The sequence below is a fragment of the Artemia sp. Qi Xiang Cuo genome, chromosome 4, assembly GCF_049724085.1.
Source record: "Artemia sp. Qi Xiang Cuo chromosome 4, ASM4972408v1, whole genome shotgun sequence".
Classification (NCBI taxonomy): Eukaryota; Metazoa; Arthropoda; class Branchiopoda; order Anostraca; family Artemiidae; genus Artemia; species Artemia sp. Qi Xiang Cuo.
The window spans coordinates 63,772,453-63,799,024 of NC_142797.1; the positions used below are offsets into that span (position 1 = coordinate 63,772,453).

The 26,572-nt window shown below is 36.5% G+C and overlaps 1 protein-coding gene across 5 annotated transcripts in view; it reads right to left on the reverse strand.

The window, feature by feature from the left end:
- Gprk2 (G protein-coupled receptor kinase 2) overlaps positions 1 to 26,572 on the reverse strand; it is a 205,007-nt gene that overhangs the window by 141,894 nt on the left and 36,541 nt on the right. For 2 of the 5 annotated variants that reach the window (XM_089088485.1, XM_089088486.1), the window contains exon 2: positions 17,353 to 17,515. In XM_089088485.1, the coding sequence (XP_088944611.1) occupies positions 17,353 to 17,404 (52 nt within the window). In that variant the 5' untranslated portion in view covers positions 17,405 to 17,515. Of the gene's footprint in view, positions 1 to 11,367; positions 11,573 to 17,352; positions 17,516 to 26,572 lie in introns of those variants that run through there. The other 3 variants (XM_089088484.1, XM_089088487.1, XM_089088488.1) reach the window with 3 other exon arrangements.

Below are 26,572 nucleotides of genomic sequence, written 5' to 3' on the forward strand. Positions count from 1 at the left end.
AAAAAAGCTCATTATATATATATATATATATATATATATATATATATATATATATATATATATATATATATATATATATATATATATATATATATATATATATATATATATATATATATATATAGAACAGCATTCGGGCTAAGATTAACTTTGTAAAAATCGCACTGTTAACACCTATGAACTCCCTATCTAGTAGATTAATAAATAAAAAAAACAAGTTTTTTTAACTGAAAGTAAGGAACGACGTTAAAACTTAAAACGAACAGAAATTATTCCGTATATGAAGGGGGCTGTCCCCTCCTCAACGCCTCGCTCTTTACGCTAAAGTTTAATTATTGTTTAAAAAAATAGAGTTGGGAGAAAGTCAAACTTTAGCGTAAAGAGCGAGGCGTTGAGGAGGGGACAGCCCCCTTCATATACGGAATAATTTCTGTTCGTTTTAAGTTTTAACGTCGTTCCTTACTTTCAGTTAAAAAAACTTGTTTTTTTTATTTAATTTTTGAACGTTTTTGAATTAATGCAGGTTTTGATTTTGGCTCACCGTACATGAATAATTAAAACAAAATTTGCATATTATATTTGGTTAAATGGCTTTCTCGAAACTTGTTTAATTTTATTTACGAACGTTTTTATTAGTAATAAATATACGTAACTTAGAATTAACTTACGTAACGAACTTCTATATTCATAAATTTTTAACACGTATATTAGGGGGTTCGCCCCCTAGTCAATACCCTGCTCTTTAAACTATAGTTCGAATTTTTTTTCCAGTTCTTTAAAAATGACCTCTTAATCACAATCAGTTGATCAGTTGAAAAACTTGTTTTTTTTTATTTAATTCCTGATCTTTTTCTTTAATAATGCTGGGAAATCCGGCGCCCCCGTCATAGCTATGTCCCGGCCCCCAGGACACCTTCGTTCATTGTAAGATGCTTCCATATAGCCCCCGACCCTCTCCATCCCCCCCCTCCCGGAACAAATCTCCTCTGAAAAAGTCTGTATACTTCCCAATAACCAATACTATATGTTAACATTGAGTAAAGTTCATAACTTTCAGCCCTCCCCCTGGGGACTTTGGGGGATCAAGTCATCCTAAAAGACATTTTTATCATATTTTCGACCATGCTGAACAAAATGGCTATCTCAAAATTTTGATCAGGTCACTTTGGAAAAAAAATGAGCGTGGGAGGGGGCCTAGTTGCCCTCCATTTTTTTTTGTAGCTTAAAAAGGGCACTGGAAATTTTAATTTCCGTTCTAATGAGCCCTCCTACGATATTCTAGGACCACTAGGTCAATACTATCACCCGTGGAGAAAAACAAACAAAAAAAACAAACAAACAAACAAATAAACACAAATCCGTGATCTTTCTTCTGGCAAAAAATGCAAAATTCCACATTTTTGTAGATAGGAGCTTGAAACCTCTACAGTAGGGTTCTCGAATACTCTGAATATAACGGTGTAATTTTCATTAAGAATATGTTTCTTTTAGGGGGTCTTTCCCCCTTTTTGCGAAAATCAGCCAAATTTTCTCAGGCACGTAACTTTTGATGGGTAAGATTAAACTTGATGAAAATTATATATTTGAAATCAGAATTAAAATCTGATTCTTTTGGTGTATCTATTGGTATCAAAATCCTGTTTTTTAGAGTTTCGGTTACCATTGAGCCGGGTCGCTCCTTACTTACAGTTCGTTACCACGAACTGTTTGATAACTAAGGCCATATTTCCCAATAGCCTAGTATAGGCTACAGTATAGAACCCTAGCTTGTAGGCTTACTTATAGTTTTGAAATACAAAAAAAATTTCAATAAAAGTATTAGCTTCTTTTTAATTTAGTATAACTGAAACTTTTTTCCTAATTAAAAAATAAAATCGCTGTCCCTTGGCAAGTAACCCATAAATATGAAAATTCTATAAAAATACATCAACATCGGTTCCCTTTTCACAAGGCAACTGTATTCAAAGTGCCCTTACTCATAAGTTTTATTCAAGGCACAAAAGGCCTCAATCAGAGGTTTTACATTTTTTTTTCATTAGAGGAATCAAAACCTCTTTGGGTATTTTTGATCTGAAGGATTTGTTCGGAATTAAAAAAAAAAAAAAAATGTTATCCTCACTCGAGCAACGATTTTTCAGACAACTGGCATTTATAGGGCCAGTCACAATAAGATTTTACCAATACTTCAAATTAGCTAGCGCTAATTTTAGCCAATCAGCATTTTCTATAAAAAAATTTTAGCCAATCAGAGAATTCCGCGAGGAACCTGATTGGTTCAAATTTCAACTCAATAAATCTTAGTATTAATAAAATTTCGTTGTGAACGGACCTTACATGAAATCTTTGAATCAAAAACCTGCTAGGCTTTAGAGCCATCATTTGTGTCTATAGAATAGATTTCAGGATCATTTATCTGGATTTCAGTTTCCGTCTTTTCTTGATCTTTTGGGAACCTAAGCTCCCATTGTTGGATTTGCACAAAGGGACCAGCCTAGACACATTACCAAACCTATTGCGCTTATTTTCTAACATTCCCAAGCTATTGAGGAAATTACATGTGTCTATTATTTTATGAAAATGAGCTAATGAAGGGAAAAGGAAAAAAAAAATGATTAAAAACAAAACTAGTGAAGTGAAGACTTACTAGTAAAACTAGTGAAGACCTCCATAAAAATGGAGGTAGTTTATCTAATTCACATGCCGTCATTCGCGTATCAAAAGGGCGTATCTCAATAATTGTAAATTTTTTGAAGAGCAGAAAAAAAGCCTCACAACATTACTATTTTCCGTCCAATTACCATGAAGCAAAAATGAATTGATATGTATTGATCTTCCATACTGATTTGTTTTGGTTTTACGGTTATCGGGGGAGGGGCATAAAAAAGTTTTTTTTCTACTCATCTGGAAATCTACAATTATGGAGATACCTCCTTTTGATACTCGACTGAAAACATATTAATGAAAAACTGCCTGTGCCCTGGGTAAAATGCCAAAACAGCTAGTCTTTTTCATGAGCCTTTCCAAATTTCACCCGATCCCCAGTTTGGGAGGCATACAATTATTAATTATTATTAATAGCTGCATAGCAATATTAATTATTAAGCACAAATACCACTATTTTCAAACAAATACAAGTTGAATGTTAAACCCTAATTCATTCATCCCGGAAATTTCAGCTAAAATTAAAGAAGGAAATATTAACGATTGTACACTGACCAATGACAATTGAATATTAAACTATTTTTTCACTAAAATATATTATCTTTTTTTATCATATTTATTTTAGGGTACCCATCTTGGGGTAGCCTCCCATGCCCCTCCTGTCCAGCATTTCTTTCTGTTTAGTGTGATATGTGTGCCAAGTTTGGGTCATGTACTCAGGGTGGCTTCGGGTCCGTCCCTCAAAATAAATTAAACGTTTTTACAATTTGTAAAATTTCCCTTTAGCTCGACTATTTTGGGCGTTTTCTTCCCAATCCATGCTATTCTCCCTCACAATATCAGGCTCCCTCTGAAATAAATTGCCACTTTATCATCCTTCAAAAATGGGGTCAATTTGCTATTGTTGATATCAGCTAGTATTTATGGAACTGCCACATAAAACCGAGATAAGTATCTGTTCGATTTCGCCTCCTCACATCTTTGGCAGAAAAGGAAATATATCATCTAACCGTTCACAGTAATGAATGATAAATAAAGAGCGATCCTTGTCAAAAGAAACAAACAATTAAAAAAAGTTTCTTTGGTACGCGGAAAAAAAAGTATTGAGCCGATTAAAATATACAAATTAATTGGTTTTAATAAAAAGCGGTAAAAATTATTAGCATAAAAAATTCGCTTAGTTTTCAAAAGGGACCCCCCCCCCCCCCGAAAAAAAGTGAGATCTTGATGTTAATCAGACCATTAAACTGAACATGTTTGAGACATTAAGGGCAAAGGGTTTACACCCCGATTTATAAAAATAATTTCCTAGTTTCTCCAACAAGGATAGTCGCAGTTGTATATATGTTTTTGTTTCATTACAGTGTTAATGTTATTGAAACCGTGGGCATATAATATCAAAAGAAAACTCAACGAGCTGAAAATTAAATGGTTTGTGCTCTTTTAACGTAATTAATTTTTAAAAAAAATACGAAAAAGTAAGTTTTTCAAAGAAAAGTTCAGAGCCATATTAAATCAAACACCAACAGATATAAATTCTTATTACTATTAAAGAAATAAATTCATATCAGAAATACTATTAAAGAATAAATGAAACCCAAAACGTACAAAATTAAATAAACAATCATGGTCAACAAACATACAACAGGTACTAATATAAATGAAAGATAAATCTTAAAACGAGTAAAACTTAAAATCAATATTCAAATCAAACTTTAAACAAACAAATATCAATAATAAAAAAAAAATTGGATACTGCTCCCTTACCCATTCCCTAACTGTAAAAGTCGTATTCATTCCCTAACTGTAAAAGTCGTAACTGTAAAACGTAGTGCGTCATTTGCGTTTTGTTGAAAACTATAGTGATATTCATTACTGAAAGCTCATCAATTTAAAATTTTAAGTATAAATGAATATTTGCAATATAATTTGTTTTCAGTAAAGCACAGATGACTTAGTAGCTGCATCTTAGATATTGATGATACGTCCTTCTGACAATCACCACGCACATATTGTGTTTTATTGTGTTTGGAATCCCTCTCCAAAGCCGTGGGGGTAATGTCATCCCCATAAGCATAGTTATTTGAGATTCTGACTATTTTAAATAAGGTGTCTTTTTCAATATTTTGATCAAACATTTTTGGAGGGAGGGCAACTAAAAAGGGCATAGGAGAGGGTTGGTAGTCCTCCAACCACTTTTCAACATCCCCATTCATTGAAGATCCCCCTTTTCATAAACTGGATGAACATTGTGCCTTTTGATTTAGTATTAATTAAAAAAAACTTTTTCCACAAAATAAGTTTTTCAAAGAAAAGTAAAGAACTCCATTAAAAAAAATAGCAAAAATAAAATCAAATAATCTACCAAGCGTGAAACTACCACAAATCAGCATTGATAAATAAAGGAAACCCAAAACGAGCAGAAATTACAATAAATAACCGAGTCAAACTCAAAACGAGCAGAAATTATCATAAGTTGGGCAGAAAACCCTTATGCCTTTCCAAGGCCAGAACAAAATTTGCACTTTACTGAAAAAAAAATATAAATGTTTTTACTTTTATAACTTTAATAAACCAAATAATATTAACATTTTGATTACTAAACATCAGTATATGTATATTAAACTGACAATGCACATTCATTTGTATTTTTTTCAGTAAAGACATAAGTAGAGTGCTAAGTTATACTTTGCTTGGCTTATGTTCCTTCCCATACTATTTGCTTGGCTTACGTTCTTTCCGATGCTATTTGCCTGGATTACGTTCCATGACACCTTGCCAGAGCATGTACTTATGGATTTGGATGGATTATGTTCCTTCCTATGCTATTCTAAGGGTTTATGTTCCTTCCTATGCTATTCTAAGGGCTTATGTTCCTTCCTATGTTATTCTAAGGGTTTATGTTCTTTCCTATGTTATTCTAAGGGTTTATGTTCCTTCCTATGCTATTCTAAGGGTTTATGTCCCCTCCTATGATATTCTAAGGGTTTTTGTTCCTTCCTATGCTATTCTAAGGGTTTATGTTCCTTCCTATGCTATTCTAAGGGCTTATGTTCCTCCCATACTATTCTATAACACTAATTTCCTTCCTATGCTATTCTAAGGGTTTATGTTCCTTCCTATGTTATTCTAAGGGTTTATGTTCCTTCCTATGCTATTCTAAGGGTTTATGTTCCTTACTATGCTATTCTAAGGGTTTATGTCCCCTCCTATGCTATTCTAAGGGTTTATGTTCCTTCCTATGCTATTCTAAGGGTTTATTTTCCTTCCTATGCTATTCTAAGGGCTTATGTTCCTTCCTGTGCTATTCTAAGGGCTTATGTTCCTCCCATATTATTCTATAGCGCTATGTTCCTTCCTATGCTATTCTAAGGGTTTATGTTCCCTCCCATGCTATTCTATAGCGCTATGTTCCTTCCTATGTTATTCTATGGGACCTCTAAATGTAATTAAACACGTTTTGCCTGCCTTTTATTGGTACCTTTCCAAACGAGCGGGGATTCCCCACTAGTTTCTACACATTGCAAAAAGCAAGATATTTATTATAAATTTGGACAAATCTCAATTTATTTATGTGGTTAACGATAAAAAAAATTTTTTAAACCAGAAGGGGTTTTTAAAGCAAATTAAGCACTGGGTGTTTTATTTTTTTTTTATTTTTTTTTTGGCAATTGGCATTTTTGCCTGATAACAGGTACCATTCATTGCGATCATAGCTCTAAAAAAAGGGTTTAGCATTTGCGAATTTGATCCTATTAAGGTGGAAAAGAAAGGGTTTAGCATTCGCGAATACTTCGATGTGTTCTGTATAATACACAAGTGGTGTTTGAACACTGTTGTCAGTTTAAAATAGAGTCTAACGAGGGCTTGTTAACTCAGGCAATTTGTTATAAATTTGGGACAACATAAATCTATGAAAATGGTTAATGATGATAGAATGACATTGTGAGTTGACCTAGCTCTACCTCTCCGATGTGTTCTCTATAATACGCAAGTGGTGTTCGAACAGTGTTGTCAGTTTGAAATAGAGTCTAACGTTAGTATACTAAAAAAGTTGATAGTAAGAGAGATGTAGATGGCAAGAAAAGAATTTTAATAACGGATAGCTTTACTTCTTCGATGTGTACTGTATAATAAACTATTTCTGTAAAATCTGAGCTAATAAGGGTTTTTGGCCGTAAACTCTAGTTTTTTGTAAGAAAATTATGGAAAATACAATTCTATGGTTCAAATCTGAAACTTAAGTCTATTTTTATATTGAAAAATAAAACTATTTCCGTAAAATCTAAGCTAAAAAGGGTTTTTGACCGTAAACTCTAGTTTTTTGTAAGAAAATTATGGAAAATACAATTCATTGGCTCTACAATTCAATATCATACAATTCATTGGCAATTCTTGTCTAATCTTATGACGACACAAACACAGAGACGATAAACACACAAAAACGACACACACACCCTTTTTTTAGAGCTATGATCGCAATGAATGGTACCTGTTATCAGACAAAAATGCAAATTGCCAAAAAAAAAATAAAAAAAAAATAAAACACGCCATGCTAAATGTGCTTTAAAAAACCCTTCTGGTTGAAAAAATGTTTGTTATCGTTAACCATTTCAATAGATTGATATTGTTCCAAATTTATAATAAATATCTTGCTTTTTGCAATGTTTAGGGACTAGTGGGGAATCCCCGCTCGTTTGGAAAGGTACCAAGGAAAAGCAAGCAAAACGTGTTTACTCACGTGTAGAGGTCCCATAGAATAACATAGGAAGGAACATAGCACCATAGAATAGCATAGGAGGGAACATAAACCCTTAGAATAGCACAGGAAGGAACATAAGCGCTTAGAATAGCACAGGAAGGAACATAAGCCCTTAGAATAGCATAGGAAGGAACATAAGCCCTTAGAATAGCATAGGAAGGAATATAAACCCTTAGAATAGCATAGGAGGGGACATAAACCCTTAGAATAGCATAGGAAGGAACATAAACCCTTAGAATAGCATAGGAAGGAACATAAGCCCTTACAATAACATAGGAAGGAACATAAACCCTTAGAATAGCATAGGAAGGAACATAGCGCTATAGAATAATATGGGAGGAACATAAGCCCTTAGAATAGCACAGGAAGGAACATAAGCCCGTAGAATAGCATAGGAAGGAAAATAAACCCTTAGAATAGCATATGAAGGAACAAAAACCCTTAGAATAGCATAGGATGGTACATAAACCCTTAGGATAGCATAGGAAGGAATATAAACCCTTTGAATAGCATAGGAGAGGATATAAACCCTTAGAATAACATAGGAAAGAATATAAACCCTTAGAATAACATAGGAAAGAACATAAACCCTTAGAATAGCATAGGAAGGAACAAAATCCACCCAAATCCATAAGTACATGCTCTGGAAAGGTGCCATGGAACGTAATCTAGGCAAATAGCATGGGAAGGAACGTAAGCCAAGCAAATAGTATGGGAAGGAACATAAACCAAGCAAAGTATAACTTAGCACTCTACTGACATAGGGCATAGGGGGTTTAATTTTCTAACTAAGTCGAACAAAATGGCTATCTCAAAATTTTGATTGGATATGTTTGGGGAAATGGTGGGTGTGAGAGGGGTGTTAGTTATCCTCCAATTACTTTCGACTATTAAAAAGGGTACTAGCCCTTCAAATTTCCAATCGAATGAGCCTGTTTTTAAGTTATTATGACAACACCTTCTATAAAACCTTATATGCCCTCAGGGCATAACTGAATACCCTTGGCCTGAGGGTTGTGGGGGATTGTCCTCCTCAAAAACATATTTTCTATCTCCAAATCAACTATGCTGAACAAAATGGTTATCTCAAAATTTTGATTGGATGTGTTTGGGGGAATGAGGGGCGTGGGGGGAGGCTAGTTGCCCTCCAATCACGTTCGACTATTAGGAAGGGCACTAGAACTCTCAATTTCTAATCGAATGAGCCCCTTTTGAAGTTTCTACGACGACCCCTTCCGTATGAAGTGCCCAGCTCTAAAGGAAAAAAAAATAGTACATTGTGCCAACATCGTTCTTATATGCTCTCAGGGCATAACTTAAAACCCTTGGCTCGAGGTTTGTGGGGGAGTGTCCTCCTCACAAACATATTTTCTATCTGGAAATCAATTACGCTGAACAAAATGGCTATCTCAAAATTTTGATTGGATGTGTTTGGAGAAATGATGGGCGTGGGAGAGGGGAGGGGGGCTGCTAGTTTTTCCTCCATTCACTTTCGACTATTAAAAAGGGCACTAGCCGTTCGAATTTGCAATCGAATAAGTCTGTTTTGAAGTTTCTACGACAGCGCCTTCTATAAAAAGCCTTATATGGCCCCAGGGCAGAACTTAAAACCCTTGCCCTGAGGGTTGTGGGGGAGTGTCCTCCTCAAAAACATATTTTCTATCTGGAAATCAACTACGCTGTACAAAATGGCTATCTCAAAATTTTGATTGGATATGTTGGGGGGAATGATGGGCGTGGGGGGGCTAGTTGCCCTCCAATCACTTTTGACTATTAAAAAGGGCGCTAGAACTCTCAATCGAATGAGCCCCTTTTGAAGTTTCTACGGCGACCCCTTCCATATGAAGCGTCCTACTCTAAAGGAAAAAATAATACATAGTACATTGTGCCAACATCCTTCTTATATGCCCTCAGGACATAACTTACAACCCGTGCCCTGAGGGTTGTGGGGGAGTGTCCTCCTCAAAAACATATTTTCTATCTGGAAATCAACTACGCTGAACAAAATGGCTATCTAAAAATTTTGATTGGATGTGTTTGGGGCAATGATGGGCGTCGGGGGGGGGGGGGGGCTAGTTGCCCTACAATCACTTTCGACCATTAAAAAGGGCCCTAGCCACTCCAATTTTCAATCGAATGAGCCCTTTTCGAAGTTTCTACGACAACTCCATCGATACGAAGTGCCCAGCTGAAGAAAAAGAAAAAATTGTGCCCACATCGTTCTTTACTTAGGTAGCGCTAGAGCGCTGCCTATGATAACACACCCCTCAACATTCTCCAAAGTTTGACCTTAATGCCCTTAGCCTTTTCGAATACACCCAGAATCAAGTATTTCTCCTTTTCCTAATGATAGATCCTGCATGTAAACAATGGACAAGTGGCATAATTCACAAACCTTCCTCAGGGCTATGGGGGCATAGCATCCCAGGATGTACATCTATTAGACCTTTGCACTAGTTTTAACAAAATGACAATTCCAAAATTTTGATCAGTGTTAGCCAGAGGGGACCCATAAAAAGAGCAAGGAGGGGGGATAGTTGTCCTCAAATCTCTCTTCATCATACCTTGACATTTTCAACTTGATACCCTGAATCGTTATTTAGATATTACTGATATTCCTTTTTGACAACCATCAAGCACATTTCAAAATTCTGATCGTACACTTTTGGCGAAAAAAGGCCTTGGTGGAGAGGCTGGTTGCCCTCTGATAACTTTTGACTCTTATAAAAGGCCCAAATTTTATAACGTTCAAATTAATACGGAGAAGGGGCTTAAACCCTACATTGTGCCATTTGGAAGAATATAAATCCGACTTATCGTACATTATGAAGCAGAGGGGGAGACAGCTGATCTGAAATTAATGAAGTTTCTTGTCCTTTCGGGGCAAGTTACAAATATAGCTTAGTCGCAAAATTGCATGCTTCACAGTAAACATAAACCTTAAAATTGCCTATTTAAGCACTAGAACCTTTCTCAATCTCCAGAAGATCGGCTTGAAGAGATATGGAAGCGGACACCGAATCTGTGGTCTTTAACACGGCTACGTCTTCTATGCAATGGTCAGACGTTCAGTCTTTCAGAACTCAAGGGTCGGGCTCTCAACCCTCCTCCTCCCATTATATCACTCTTAACAAGCCCCGGTACTTTTGTCTTATAGCCACCACACTCAAGATCTCGTATCGTGAACATGAGCCAATAACCGGTTTTCATGGTCTTTATATCAGACAATATTAGCTTCGGCTCGGTGAGAAACTACATTGTAGCTATATCTTAATTAAATATTTAGTTGGTATTTTGGTTAGGTCTAGGTTAGTTTAGGTTACGTATTTATATAACGCGGTCTGGGCTAATAATTTTGTTGATAGAGTATTGTGTTTTCATCATATTTTGTTTTATTTCATTAGCGATAACCAAACTTCACTTTTCGACAGAACTTGAGTGTGGTGGCTATAAGACACAAGTAGGCCTACCCAAGCGCCTAAACAAGTTTCAAGAACCGGTTATTAAAACCCCTTTACCATCTAAATCAAAAATTTAAAACAATAAATCCTATGGTGGTGCACCGGGTTTGATCTCAGAATGGTAATACGGGACTCAGAGTTCGAACCCGCTGCAGCATACTGCAGGGCCGACGCAGGAACATTAGTAGTCAAGAAGCGTCAGTAATCTGACACAATACAATACAATTTAGAACGATCAGTTTCAAATAAACATCCTTGACGGAAGAAATAAAATAAAATAAAAATAAACAACGGCCAGACGCTCAAAGTATTTCAGAAGTCAAGCGATTCAACAATTTCGAACAATCGATTTTAAATAAACATCCTTAAGGGAAAAATTAAATAAAAAACATACAGCTAAGATCAATGTTCGAAATCTTCCTAAAATCCAACCCCCATCCTCCTTAACTATGCTACTGCTAACAAAGCTGAGAAAATACTCACTAAATCCACCATAAACATCCAAATCAACACTTTCATTTAAAATAATCCATTTCCAATAAACATCCATTGGGGATTTTCATCTTCTAAACACACAAGCATTAAATGGCCCGGGAATTTAGCACTCGGCATCAATTCAGATAAAAGTCTCTCCAGTTTAATCCTCGGACGAACTGAACTATTATCCTTGAATAATCGATTTAGGGCCCTATTTTGAGAAACTGGAATAAACACTTTTGAAGCTCCTGGACCTCGTTTGTTTGCAGCTTGGGGAAAGCAGTCAAAACATTGAGGGCCAAATTTTAATAAATTGTTGAAAACTTACAATATGTTTATTTATACAACCAAAAGAGTTTCAAATAAAACAGAAAGATTCGCATTTTTTTAACAACGGGGCAAACTAATAAAAATAAAATAAAGAGTAGACCAAATTCAACCCTGAGTTCAATATAGCTTATTGTAATTAATAGTAATTACTTATTGAAAAAGCATAATCATTAGGTTTTATTGAATGCCATGAGAAAAATTAATTTTATGCGAGTAATTTGAAAATTGGAATAAATGGTCAGAGTCTAGTGGTGTAATTTTTACTCTCTCTACGCTTATATTGTTCCTATTATACCACAACTAGTAGTTTGAAAACCAATAGAAATGAAAACAAAATTTTTAGAGTTAAAAACATTGCAGCACCATAGAACCTATTGAGAAAGGTTATATCGAGAAGATTTCTAATTCATCCTGATAGATAAATACACCAAGAATTTCTGTTTAGAAAAGAATAAATGCAGCTTATTAAGTTCTGACAAATAATATGCAAATAATTAACTTAATAGGTTTGAATAAACGCTACTGAGCGGAATTTAATAATTGCAATATGCTAATCAAACGTGAAAAAATACAAAAAAAAATAATTTGCAAGAAGATTATTGAACGAGGGGCAAATCAAATCCTTTGTAGCAATATCAACCAGTTCGTGGTAAAGAATTGTAAGTAAGGAGTGACTCGCCCCAACAGTAACCGTAACTCTAAAAAAGGAATTTTGATTACAATAGATACATCAAAAGAATTGGCTTTTCATTCTGATTGCAAATATTTAAGTTTCATTAAGTTTAATGTTATCCATCCAAAGCTGCCAGTCTGAGAAAATTTGCCTGAATTTTGAAGGGGTGGGGGGAACCTCCTAAAAAGTCAAGGAATTTTAATGAAAATCGCACCATCACATTCAGCGTATCAGAGACCCGTACCATAGAGGTTTCTAGATCACGTATGCGTTTATTTGTTCGTTTTTTATTCCTTTTTTTCCAAGAAAATCGAGTGAGGGGTCATTCGAAAGGAAATTTAAAGTTCTTGTAGCCCTTTTCAAGTGACAAAAAAGATTGAAGGGTAACTAGCCTCCGTCCCTCATCCATTTTTCCCCAAAGTCGTCCGATCAAAAGTTTGAGATAGCCATTAGGTTCAACATAGTTGAAAGGTCCAATAACTATTCCTTTGGGTATGAAATGGACCTTTAAGCCCCCGAGAGAAAGGACTGTAACTTATGAAATGTGCCCATTGTTTACATATTGTATTAGTTATTGAGAAGTATACAGATATTTTTTTTTGGGGGGGGGGGTGATTTTCAACGGGAGAGTTTTCTGTGTGAAGAGAAGTTTCTGGGGTGAACTTTCCAGGGAGGGGAGGGGGGAATTTGCCAGAATGTCTATACGAATCCCTTTGATTTGTCTTACTTTTTCTTGGGTGGTTAAATTTTGCATGCAGAAATGTCCGGGAGGAATTGTCTAGGGGAAATTTTCAGCTGGTTAGAATTGTCTAGGAGGGGTTTCCGTGAAAAGGGGATCCCTCGGGAGAAAACCTCCACAGGGGAATTTTCATCGGGAGAAAGTTTCTATTGGGGGAGGGGATTCTGGGGAAATGTTTCCACGGAGGGGATTCCTGGCATGATTTGAAAACGATCAGAAATTAAATAAATAACAAGTATTTTTTTGAAATGAAAGCATGCTAAGGAGAATTTTTCAGGCGGAACCGTTCACAAGACATTTTCCAGGGAGAAATTTCAATATGGATGGAACTGTCCGAGGGGGGAGGGTTCCGGGGAGGGGGTATTTTACGCGGGAGGAACTTTTCATGGGGGAATTCTTCGGAGGGGAGGATTTTCGTGGAGGAGGAGGCAGATTTCCCTGTATTATTTTGAAAACCATCAGAAACTGAATAAAAAAATAAGTTTTTAGCTGAAAATAAGGAGCAACATTAAAACTTAAACCAAACAGAAATTACTCCATATATGAAAGGGGCTACCTCCTCTTCAATACCCCGCTTTCTACGCTAAACTCTGACTTTTTGTCCCAATTCTTTAAGAGCGACTCCTGAAACAACAACTAGAATCAGAAGTTTTTTAAAAGTACCAAAAGACTTTAGCTCGAAGGGTGGGGTAATGAGGAGGGGTAGCTCCCCGTCATGTTCTGTTCGTTTTAGTTTTAATGTTGCTTCTTGCTTTCATAAAAGAGACTACTTTTTACTTAATCGCAAGAAGGGGGGGGGGACGTTGCAACAATTCTATTCAAGTTAACAAACGTTACGACAATGTATGATACACCTTACACGAGATTTTGCAAATTTTACGTTAAACTTTGTATTATTATCAATTAAGTGCCTCGACCGGAAGTGGTGGATGGTGGGGGCAATCGGGTAAAACAGAAGTCATGAAGGAATAATAGGTATCCTCGATAAGTGACATTACGTCCTTTACCTCATACTAAGGTATAAACCCCAGAGGAGACAATCAATGCAGTTATGTTTTTAGTCAATTACATTAATTAACTTTAATTTCATAAGAAAGTGAACGTTAATAGTTATGAAATTACTGAAACAACAACCCTTTATTTTGTTTCTTATATAATTAAAGGGTCTCTATGACAGTTTTGTCGGGACAGTACTGCAGATTCAGTTTTACTGAAGTTATTTTCTCATCTAAATTTTTCTCTCTAGGATACATCCTAATTGATATGAGGGATTTTTTTTTTTTTTAGAATAAAAATTGAGGTGTAGAAACCTTACCCTAACCTGGATATGATTAATGGAAAAAGTAAATGAAAAATTCAATGCATAAGAAGTTTTCAAAAATGAAAATAATAAACATTTATTTTTATACTTGTTTTCAAAATGGCTTAAAAAGTAGAGGATATTTTTTAAAAAGTGATTAAAATTTTTTTTTTTTTAATATTTTTAAATGGTTATAAAAACATAAATGTATTTTTTATAGTCAAATATTAATGAAACCGAGGGGGGCATAAGGAATTGGGCTTACATAACATTGATATTAATATAACTTACAAATACATAGATGAAAAAAGTCGGGAATTGAGGAAAACGAATGAAAAACATAGAGAAAAAATATTTTCTACTTTTAAGTCCATTTTGAAAACGAGTTTTTTAAATTTACATTTATTACTTTCAATTTTTAGTCTTCTATAAGACTAAAAAGTTTTTAGTCATCTCTAAGTCTAAAATTTGTCTTATCTAAGATTCGAATCAAATTTAACTTCGCCAGGGGAATTGTCCTTGCCACTGTCCTATCAAGTCTTCTATAATAGAGTTAGTTTTACTTCTTTTTTTTTTTTTTTTGCTGTGCTGCAGAAATTTTGATGTTGTATTATTGCAATATCATCAGAAGTGCATTAAACATTCGGAAATGGCCAAAGAATGGCTCACAAATATAACGAATAAATGTGACAAACATAAAATAGCAACAAAAACCGATACAAAAAGTAAAAAAAAGAGAGTTGAAGAAAAAGTTTAAAAAATACAATTTTTTTCATGATAAACTTTTTTCATCAAAAGTTTTTCATTTTATCAAAAAATTTGGAACAAAATTCATAAAAAAGAAATGGAATTTGTACATTCCAAACAAGAGACACTACGCTTGAAGCTCCTCTAAATCCTTTTGTAACGAGGCTAAAGGGGTTAGGCTAGATCCTTTAGTGTAGGGCTAATTCTCAGAGCACATTTCTGTTAGACAAGCTAGTTTTGAACTTCCAGCTTCGATGGTTAAAGGCTTTTATTACACAAGAACTGACAAATCTGTTAGACATTTACAAAATGTTTTATGCTTTTAAAATATTTTTTGAGGCTACGGACTCTTGTGCCTCGTCTAGCAAGTTCGCGCTTTTATAAATGGTTTTTCTCCTCATTTTTTCTCACTTGATCTGAATCAAGTGAAACTTTTACATAAATATCCCATAATTCTCTGGGAGTCAACAGATACGTGACACTAGGGGTTGCTGTTTCCATGTCTTTTTATCTTTGCAAATCTCTTAAAATAAGGTGCGTGTCTCAAAGAACCCCTCCCCACAATGTAGACTATTCAGGTAAGCACGCTGCGGTAAGCTTTAGGTCTCAGCCCCCAACCCTCCAAAATACCTAGATTTGCGGTTTTCAAATATTTTTTCCATTTTTCATATAGTTGTCTGTGTTATTTTTTTGAACATGTGACTCTCTCTTAAAAATAAGCTTCTCCATATGTTCTTGATACCCCATCTCTGATATTGTTTATATTTTGTCTAGATTGCCCTTTCTTGCATAGCCTCTAAGAACCTTCTATGAAACTTGTTTCAGAAAAGGATTCTACTTATACCAGGATTCCACGGAAGCTCGGTTAAAAAATCTCGCAGTAGTGAATCATGCTTGGGGTATAAATAAGACCTTCTTAACTGCCTTGCAATCAATCGCAGGAGAAACTTCCAAGCGTACTGACCCAGTAGTGTCCACCTAATCAAACAAGTATTAGACAAGAAAACAAGAATTTGTAAAAAAAAAAAACAAGAATTAGACGGTGAAGCATGTTAAACCTTGCTAAACAGACCAGATGTGCGATAAACATCTCATAGTAAGCTGGGTAAGACCTCAACTGGCATGAACGTGCCTCCACTGCGTGAACGCAACATGACTGCTGCAAAGAATTGTTGCTGGGATAAAAGTTGGCTTTCCCGTTCCTGCACGAAAGACGAAGCATAGTATGGCGTAGGACGTTGGACGTAGTGGTTTCCACAGGAAAACCATGTTGCGGAAATCAAATACCACAACAGTGTTCCTTCCTTTTCTTTGGTGTCACTGTGCGATACATTGAGACTTTGTCCCAAATGGTACTACTGTCAACTCGCAACATTATTTAGATGTCATGCACCGTCTTAATCCACCGTCTTAATTTTAGGTCGAGAAAGACCTAAAAATACGCATTTCTTCCCGTCGAAACAACAATGATCTATTGCAGTGCGCATTTGCCATATAGCAGCTTTTAGCTTCCCAGGAAATATTTGCAGTCAAGGATAAACCCTTTTCGCCATGCTTGGCTTAAGGGGCTTTTTTGTTGCCAATTTTGTGTACCTTGAAAGAGGAACATTTCAATAAGGCTCAGGACGCATAAAAAGGAGTGACAAAGAGGCCAAATGGGATATCAATTCAAGACTCATCAAGCTTTTGGACATTTGTACAACCAAAGCTGCAAAAGGGGGACCGCTCCCATAATAGTGGGCCAATAGGTTAGCTTTTAATGAAATTTTTAAGACCGGAGCTTAAAATTTTCTCTTTTTGTGTCATTCTCTACGACTTATTTTATAATTCTCTGTACTTTTTGTTTTTTTTTTTTACTTGAAGCTTTCATAATTAAGAGGGTGTGGAGGCTTATAGGATGCTCTAATGATCTATTTGCTCAATAAGCCTGACGGAAAAAACGATTTGAAAAACGTCATATAGTTTTATATTATTAATAGCTCGAACAATCTAATATAGCTGATGATTTGCAGAATAATTATCGGTGTTATAAAAATAGCCTTAAATGACCATAATTAAAAACAATTGATCGAAAGAAAATTACAAAAATCGACAGAGACTATCCCATTATGCTATCACATAGGCCTATAGAAAATACAGAATACAGATTATTAACAAAAATAAGAAATAGAAAAAGAAGAGAAAAATTAAATGTTGTCTTACCCTCCCTTGCCTTAAGATAGACTGTATTAGCTACTATATTTTCTAACTCCATCAACTCCAGCTTGACAAGTCCCCAGGGGTCGCCGCAAAGACGCCCCTCTGCGTATTATAGAAAATAATATGTGCCACTTTGGCTGAATTTAGTCTACCAGAAGGATCATTTCTATAAAAAAAAAATTGTTAATCAACAACCTTATCAGACATACAATTAATGAAATGTCCCATTTGGCTTAATTCCGTTTATCAGAGGGACCAATCAACAACTTTATATGATATGTGTTACGGTACTTATATCCTATACTGATGATGCAACTGATAAAGCGTGCCATTTGGGCTGAATTCAGTCTATCAAATGACCATTTCTTAAAAAAAGGCCCCCTTTTGATCAACAACTTTATAAGATATGCATTGCGCTATGTGTAGCCTATATTTATGATGCAACTGATGAAATGTGCCATTTGGGCTGAATTATATGCAACTTTATAAGACAAGCATTATGTTATGTGTAAATTGATGATACAACTGAAAAAATGTGCCATTTGGGCTGAATTCAGTCTATTAAAGGACCATTCCTAAAAAGAAAACCTTTTTAATCAACAACTTTAAAAGATATGCATTGCGTTATGTGTATATTGATGATGCAACTGATAAAATATGCTATTTGGGCTGAATTCTGTGTATCGGAAGGATCTTTTCTTAAAAAAAGATTTAGAGTCAATAGCCTTAAAAGATATGAATTAAATCACGTTTATACCGATAATGCCATTGACAATATGTGACACTTGGCTGAATTTAGTCTACCATAAGGATTATTTCTACAAAGAAAAACATTTTTAATCAACAGCTTTATAAGAGATGCATTAAATCAGATTTAAATCGATCGCAGGACATTCCTTGCAATTAAGCTGTGAAAACGCTGAAAAAAAAACCATGAAAAAAAAACCTATGTTATGTGTAAATTGATGATACAACTGAAAAAATGTGCCATTTGGGCTGAATTCAGTCTATCAAAGAACCATTACTAAAAAAAAACCATTTTAATCAACAACTTTATAAGATATGCATTACGTCATGTGTAGCCTATATTGATGATGCAACTGATGAAATGTGCCATTTGAGCTGAATTCAGTCTATCAAAGAACCATTTCTTAAAAAAAACTTTTAATCAACAACTTTATAAGATAAGCATTACGTTATGTGTAGCCTATATTCATGATGCAACTGATGAAATGTGCCATTTGGGCTGAATTCAGTCTATCAAAGGACCATTCAGAGGACCAGAGGACCAAAGGACCATTCAGATTTAATATCAGAGATGCATTAAATCAGATTTAAATCGATCGCAGGACATTACTTGCAATTAAGCTGTGTTTTGTTAACAAGAACACGCTGAACACAAGAATCAATAAAAAGGGATATCTTCCTTCAAAACCAAAATGGGACTAGCCGAGTTCATTTTCAAATAATGTGGATTAATTTTTGAAACACATCACACAAATGCATTAGCCTCAAGTATCTGTGAAGTCTTTGACAAATGAAGTGTAAATTACTGCTCAAGCAAGATAGGATAGAAAATTAAAAAAAAAGAGCTTAAGAAGGCAAGAAAAGAAAAAAACTAACTAGTCTTGAATGGGAGGTGATTTATAAATGTTAAATAAGAGACAGACTTTGAAGCATGATGAGACATTCCTGATGGAGGTAAATGAAATGAAAAGCTTTTTTTTATATCAGATTGTAAATGGTGGATGGAGTGAAAGGCTACTATTTAATTCGTTTCAGAGTACGGTATGTGGTTGCATACTTTCAGAAGACATAGCAAACGTAACAACAAGGGCATCCATCCCCTTAATCAAGTACTAAAACAGTGTTACATTTACACGCCTACAAAATATCAAATATTAAAATTAGGACTGAAGCTTTTAGTGAAGGACTATATACAGAATGATTACTTTGGACGATAACTTGAAAAAAAAACATAATGAAAACGTGAATTACAACACGGAGGGAAATTTTGCAAGAGCCCCAAAATGAAGTCCTACAGCTTTTGCTGAGCTTGATAATCAACGTCTTGGCTTAGTGGTTTCGCTAGACCAGTGATTCCCAGCCGATTTTGGGCCACGCCCCACCTAGGCTTCTAAAATCCCGATGCCTCCCTCGTGATATTTAAATTTGGCTATTCAGATTTTTACCAGCAGTCACCTGAAAGAAGCTTACCAGTCCATTAACTTCGGATCTTTTTACAGGTCATTCTTTGGGCCATGCCCCACCTACTGGCCGATTTTGGGCCACGCCCCACCTAGGCTTCTAAAATACCGATGCCTCCCTCGTGATATTTAAATTTGGCTATTCAGATTTTTACCTTCAGTCACCTGAAAGAAGCTTACCAGTCCATTAACTTAGGATCTTTTTACAGGTCCTTCTATGGGCCAAGCCCCACCTACAGGCCAATCTTTTACAGGCCGATTTTGGGCCACGCCCCACCTCGGCTTCTAAAATCCCGACGCCTCCCACGGGAAAATTAAATTTGTCTATTCAGATTTTTACCTGCAGTCAACTGAAAGAAGCTTACCAGTCCATTAACTTAGGATCTTTTTACAGGTCATTCTTTGGGCCATGCCCCACCTACAGGCCAATCTTTTACAGTCCGAGTTTGGGCCACGCCCCACCTAGGCTTCTAAAATCCCGAGGCCTCCCTCGTGACATTTAAATTTGGCTATTCAGATTTTTACCTGCAGTCACCTGAAAGAAGCTTACCAGTCCATTAACTTCGGATCTTTTTACAGGTCATCCTTTGGGCCATGCCCCACCTACAGGCCGATCTTTTTACAGGCCGATTTTGGGCCACGCCCCACCTAGGCTTCTAAAATCCCGACGCCTCCCTCGTGATATTTAAATTTGGCTATTCAGATTTTTACCTGCAGTCACCTGAAAGAAGCTTACCAGTCCATTAACTTCGGATCTTTTTACAGGTCATTCTTTGGGCCATGCCCCACCTACAGGCCAATCTTTTTACAGACCGATTTTGGGCCACGCCCCACCTAGGCTTCTAAAATCCCGACGCCTCCCTCGTGATATTTAAATTTGGCTATTCAGATTTTTACCTGCAGTCACCTGAAAGAAGCTTACCAGTCCATTAACTTAGGATCTTTTTACAGGTCATACTTTGGGCCAGGCCCCACCTACAGGCCGATCTTTTACAGGCCGATTTTGGGCCACGCCCCACCTAGGCTTCTAAAATCCCGATGCCTCCCTCGTGATATTTAAATTTGGCTATTCAGATTTTTACCTGCAGTCACCTGAAAGAAGCTTACCAGTCCATTAACTTCGGATCTTTTACAGGTCATTCTTTGGGCCATGCCCCACCTACAGTCCGATCTTTTTACAGGCCGATTGTGGGCCACGCCCCACCTAGGCTTCTAAAATACCGATGCCTCCCTCGTGATATTTAAATTTGGCTATTCAGATTTTTACCTGCAGTCACCTGAAAGAAGCTTACCAGTCCATTAACTTCGGATCTTTTTACAGGTCATTCTTTGGGCCATGCCCCACCTACAGGCCGATCTTTTTACAGGCTGATTTTGGGCCACGCCCCACCTAGGCTTCTAAAATCCCGATGCCTCCCTCGTGATATTTAAATTTGGCTATTCAGATTTTGACCTGCAGTCACCTGAAAGAAGCTTACCAGTCCATTAACTTAGGATCTTTTTACAGGTCATTCTTTGGGCCATGCCCCACCTACAGGCCGATCTTTTTACAGGCCGATTATGGGCCAAGCCCCACCAAGGCTTCTAAAATCCCGATGCCTCCCTCGTGATATTTAAATTTGGCTATTCAGATTTTTACCTGCAGTCACCTGAAAGAAGCTTACCAGTCCATTAACTTAGGATCTTTTTACAGGTCATTCTTTGGGCCATGCCCCACCTACAGGCCGATCTTTTTACAGGCCGATTACGGGCCACGCCCCACCTAGGCTTCTAAAATCCCGATGCCTCCCTCGTGATATTTAAATTTGGCTATTCAGATTTTGACCTGCAGTCACCTGAAAGAAGCTTACCAGTCCATTAACTTCGGATCTTTTTACAGGTCATTCTTTGGGCCATGCCCCACCTACAGGCCAATCTTTTTACAGGCCGATTTAGGGCCATGCCCCACCTAGGCTTCTAAAATCCCGATGCCTCCCTCGTGATATTTAAATTTGGCTATTCAGATTTTTACCTGCAGTCACCTGAAAGAAGCTTACCAGTCCATTAACTTCGGATCTTTTTACAGGTAATTCTTTGGGCCATGCCCCACCTACAGGCCGATCTTTTTACAGGCCGATTTTGGGCCACGCCCCACCTAGGCTTCTAAAATCCCGATGCCTCCCTCGTGATATTTAAATTTGGCTATTCAGATTTTTACCTGCAGTCACCTGAAAGAAGCTTACCAGTCCATTAACTTCGGATCTTTTTACAGGTCATTCTTTGGGCCATGCCCCACCTACAGGCCGATCTTTTTACTGGCCGATTTTGGGCCACGCCCCACCTAGGCATTCTAAAATCCTGATGCTCCAGTCATGATATTTAAATTTTGTTATTCGAAATTTTACGTGCATTCATCTAAAGAAAGCCCAAAAGCCGTTAACTTGGTAACTTTTTTCGGTAACTTGGTAATATTTTATTATTACCAAGTATTAAACTTGGTAACTTGGTAATACTTTATACTAATGAAAAGTATTGTCTGAATACAACATCATGTATCTTTTTTTATCTTTAAAAGCATTTAAATGTAATGTCATTAAAAAAAAAGTATTTCCAAATTAAGGCTCTAAGTATAGTCAGCCAAAGAGTGTTTGTCCTGCCCATGACCCACCAAAATATTATCATGCCCCCTGGTGTTGCCTGCGCCTCACGTTGGGAAACCGGCTCTAGACAAACTTTGAGAATTGCCATCAGGTTTCACAACGCTGGATTTCTACATTCCTGATGAGAAGAATTAGAAGTTCTGTTTTTATCAACTTACTTTTAAAGTAAAAAGTATATTTGCTGTAACAATATCCTGAATTAAAGGAGCAGATCAATGATCTTCGAAAATTATCAAGACAAAATAACACTATTTTAAGCAATCTCTTTGCGTCTTTTCTTCTGATCTTCATGCCACATATTCATAAATATTCAATAGGGTGATTCTCAAATTGTGAACATTCCTGTCATTCTGCTATCTTTAAAGTTTTTTTCTTCCTTTGGCCTTCTAATAGAGATCTTACATTCCGTTAATGAAAACGATCCCCATAAATTTTGCCCACGGGAAAGACACATCCACTCGCATTTCTCATTATAATTTTTTGACATCTAGAGTCGAGAAATAGAGTCTATTTTCCGCGCTATTTCCCATAGAGTCTATTGTCCGCGCTATAGTCGAGCTATTTCCTATTGACGCGGATCAAGGATTGAAGCAAAGCCAGAAATATTGAGTTTTTCTATAACTTGTTTTCAATCATTAATTTGTTATCAACTTGAGTAATATTGAGGTTTTTCATTAACTTGTTTTCATTCATTAACTTGTTTTTTTAACTCAACATTATTCAAAAACTCAATATTGAGTTTTTAAAGGAGGGAACGAAGGATCTTCGAATAATATCCAAACCAAATACAAAAGACGTTCTAACATGAACATTCCTGAGTTTTTCCATCCTCTTTCAAGTTTTCTCCACTGACCTTCTAATAAAGATCTTAGATTCCATCAATAGAAACGACCTCCATACATACTACCCACGGGAAACATAAATCATCTCGGATTTCTCAATATAATTGTTTCGATATTTAGAGTCAAGAAATGTAAGGTCTTTGCAGCAGCCATGAGAAAACGGAGTGGGAAATTGCATTTGATAAGTTATTTGTATTTTGACTTATAGTATGCAATTTGCACTAGATAAACAGACAATAAGATTTATCAGATAGAAATTTATTCAGATATAATGAAGTAACAATAGTAAATAAAAAAGGCCCAAACATCATCATATAGCCCCCACAAGACTCTATGACCAGAAATGCAGGGAGAAAAAAGAACAAAAAAGCAAAAAAGGATAACAAAATACACATGAAAAAGAAAATGAAGAGATACCACCCTCTATTGAAAACCAGCCGAAAATCAAGTGGGAACAAAGTGCCAGGTTCAATAAACAATAAGAACAAATAACTCCAACTCCGCCCAGAGACATCAGCCGCGCGACGGCATTAAAAAAAAAGTAACTAAATAAATTAAAATTATCCTGATATCCAAAGGTTTCTGAAGGGACAAAACGCGTGAAACTTCTTAGCAGACTCTACAAAGTATTTCAGGCAGCCTGAGAAGCAGACTGGGGATTGAAGTCTGATTTGACTGATGGACTGAGCCAATCCTGACTCAATGGATTCGATTGTTACCAGCATTACGAAGATGGTGTGTAGAATGGTCAGAGACGAGAGATGGACTTTCGGCACTCAGTCTTACGAGTTCTGATGGCACAAAATGCGTGAAACTTCTTAGCTGATTCAAACTGAGTATTCCAGGCAGCCTGAGAAACAGACTGGGGATTGAAATCTGATTTAACCGATGGACTGAGTAGAATTCGACTGTTACCATAATTACAAAGATGGTGTGTTGAATGGTCAGAAACAAGAGATGGATTAGTTCTGAGGGCCACAAAAACATCACCTTCTAATCGAGGAAAGACGGAAGACGCAAGTGAAAGAATATGTAGTGACTAAATCAAGCAACGGCTTATTAAGAGAACAATTTATTCATACGATAGGGTTCCTCACTTCTTCATATATCTTAGAAAACGGTAAAAGTAGGGAAGAAAAAGTTGACATTCATATAGTAGGGAAATAAGATCCGTAAGATTGAAATAAACAATGGAACTGAATTTTTGGAATCGATTCAGGAAAAATGTGTTTGAAATTTCTAATAGTTCCAAGATTCATCAATATCTTCGTTTTAATTAGACTAATATGATGCCCGAAGGAGATGTTTGGATCAAAAAGAATACCTAGGATCCAGAGGTACGGATCACTAGGTTACCCTTTGAAAAATAGATTTTCAATATTTGGGGGCAAGCCTGACAAATTCACAAGACAATCAGGAAGCTCGACTAAGCAACATTTAGAATCATGCAATTAGGTTGAAACCATATAATTACTCTCTAAAGCAAAACAAGCAACTTAATACGGATTGATGGTTCTGCTCTGACAGCAACGCGAAGTGTATTGTCATCAGCAAGGGCAGCTAGAGTGTCCTCAGCTATTAATACAGACCTGCATTTGAAGGTATGGAAAGATCCGGGGTGCCATAAACGATAACAAACTGTTGGATTTTGGTTTTTAACTGCAACAATAAGATCATTAACATAAATTAAGAAAAGAATTGACCCTAGAACTGAGCCTTGCGGAACACCAAACTCAAATAGTTGATGAGCCGAAAAAAGGAATCATGATGATAACCCTTCCAGACAAATAGGAATCTGACCAAGCACTGGTATTCCCTCTTATATTGCAATGAGATAGTTTAGAGAGTAGAACTTGTTGGGTTATGTTGGGTATAACCCAAAGGGGGTTTAGAATGGGAGCCATAAACAGAATTCACGAAGACCTGAAACATGCAGCCAGACAAAATTATAGCAAGATACTGTATTGTCATATTAAAAGATTGAGACCAAATAGTTACCCCAGACTTGTCCCAATTAAAGATAGGAGCGGGGACTCAATTGGTGGAAAGGAAAGTGTTAAAGAGAGATAGGAAAACACCTTGAAAACGTGCTAAACCGAGATAAAGTTGTAGGAATTGATAAAGGCAAGAATAAAAAAAAAACTCGACACTTTATAAGTGAAGAAAGACTTAATGTACAAGAGGGAGTTAAAGACATTTTTAAAACCATTAAACAAAACAAGGCTTCGGGTACTGATAGTGTGGTAAATGATTTCTTAAAATGTAGTGGTTGAAAATCTAGAGATAAATTACTAAAGATTATTAATATAATTTTCTCAAATGGGTAAGCAAGTTGTGATTTGAGGAAAGCTTTAATTAAAATTCTTTACAAGAAAGGTCGTAAGAGTGAGTGTGGTAGTTATAGACGCATTTAGAGTTTTTAGACGATTTTTAGACTTAGAGATGCTTTAGATAAAACTTTAAGAGAAAAACAGTATAGTTTTAGGAAGGAAAGAGAAAGCGCCGATCAGATTTTCACTCGAAGATTGACAGATGGGAAGTGTCTGAATCATCAGACTCCTTTAGTCCTCAGTTTCATAGATCATGAATAGGCATTTAATTCAGCCGATCAAAAAGCTTTAGTGAATGTCCTATCCTTATAAGGTATATCATAAACTGCATTAAAGTGTCTAGTGCTATGTATGAGAACAAAATTGCTGCGATAAGGAAGAAATTGAGGTTAGCAGCTGGTTTGGAGCTGAGTCGGGAGTTGATCAGGAATATGTCATATCCCCTTTTATATGGATTGTTTTGATGGACTTTGCACTAAGGAACACGGCAAAGATCATGGGACAGCATGAAATCAAGTGGGAAGGTAAAACTCTTCCGATTAATACTACTACTACTACTACTAACAACTCACCGCAGCACCAAGCCGCCTTAGGCGAACACAGCTACGCACGATGCTCCTCCACCCCAATCTATTCAAAGCCTCCCTTTTTACACCCGCCCACGAAGTTCCCATTTCCTTTAAATCTTTCTTCATGACGTCCTCCCACCCCAGGCGGGGACGACCTGCTTTCCGTTTAGCCCTAGATGGTTGGCCGAAAAGAACAATCTTCAGCGATCTGTCATCCTTCATCCCTACAACGTGCCCTAACCACCTCAACCTTTATTTCATTATAGCCCTAGAGAGCGGTATTGAACCACATTTTTCGTATAGCCTATTGCTTGAAATACGGTCAGTCAGCCGGGTACCCAGAACAATCCTCAAGCAATTTCTCTAGAAAACATCTAGCAAATCTTCATCCGCTTTTCGGATCGTCCGTGCTTCAGAGCCATATTTGACCACTGTCATCACTGTAGCTTCTAAGATTCAAATCTTCGTTTGCAGACTTATCTTCTCATTCTTCAAGACTTTTCTTGTCTGTGAAAAATAACCCTGAGCCTTGACTACTCTATTTTTATCATCTTCACTGCTCTCACCATCTTTACTAATAATAACACCAAGGTAAGTGAAGCTGCCCACCTGATCAATCTTTTCATTATCCAAAGT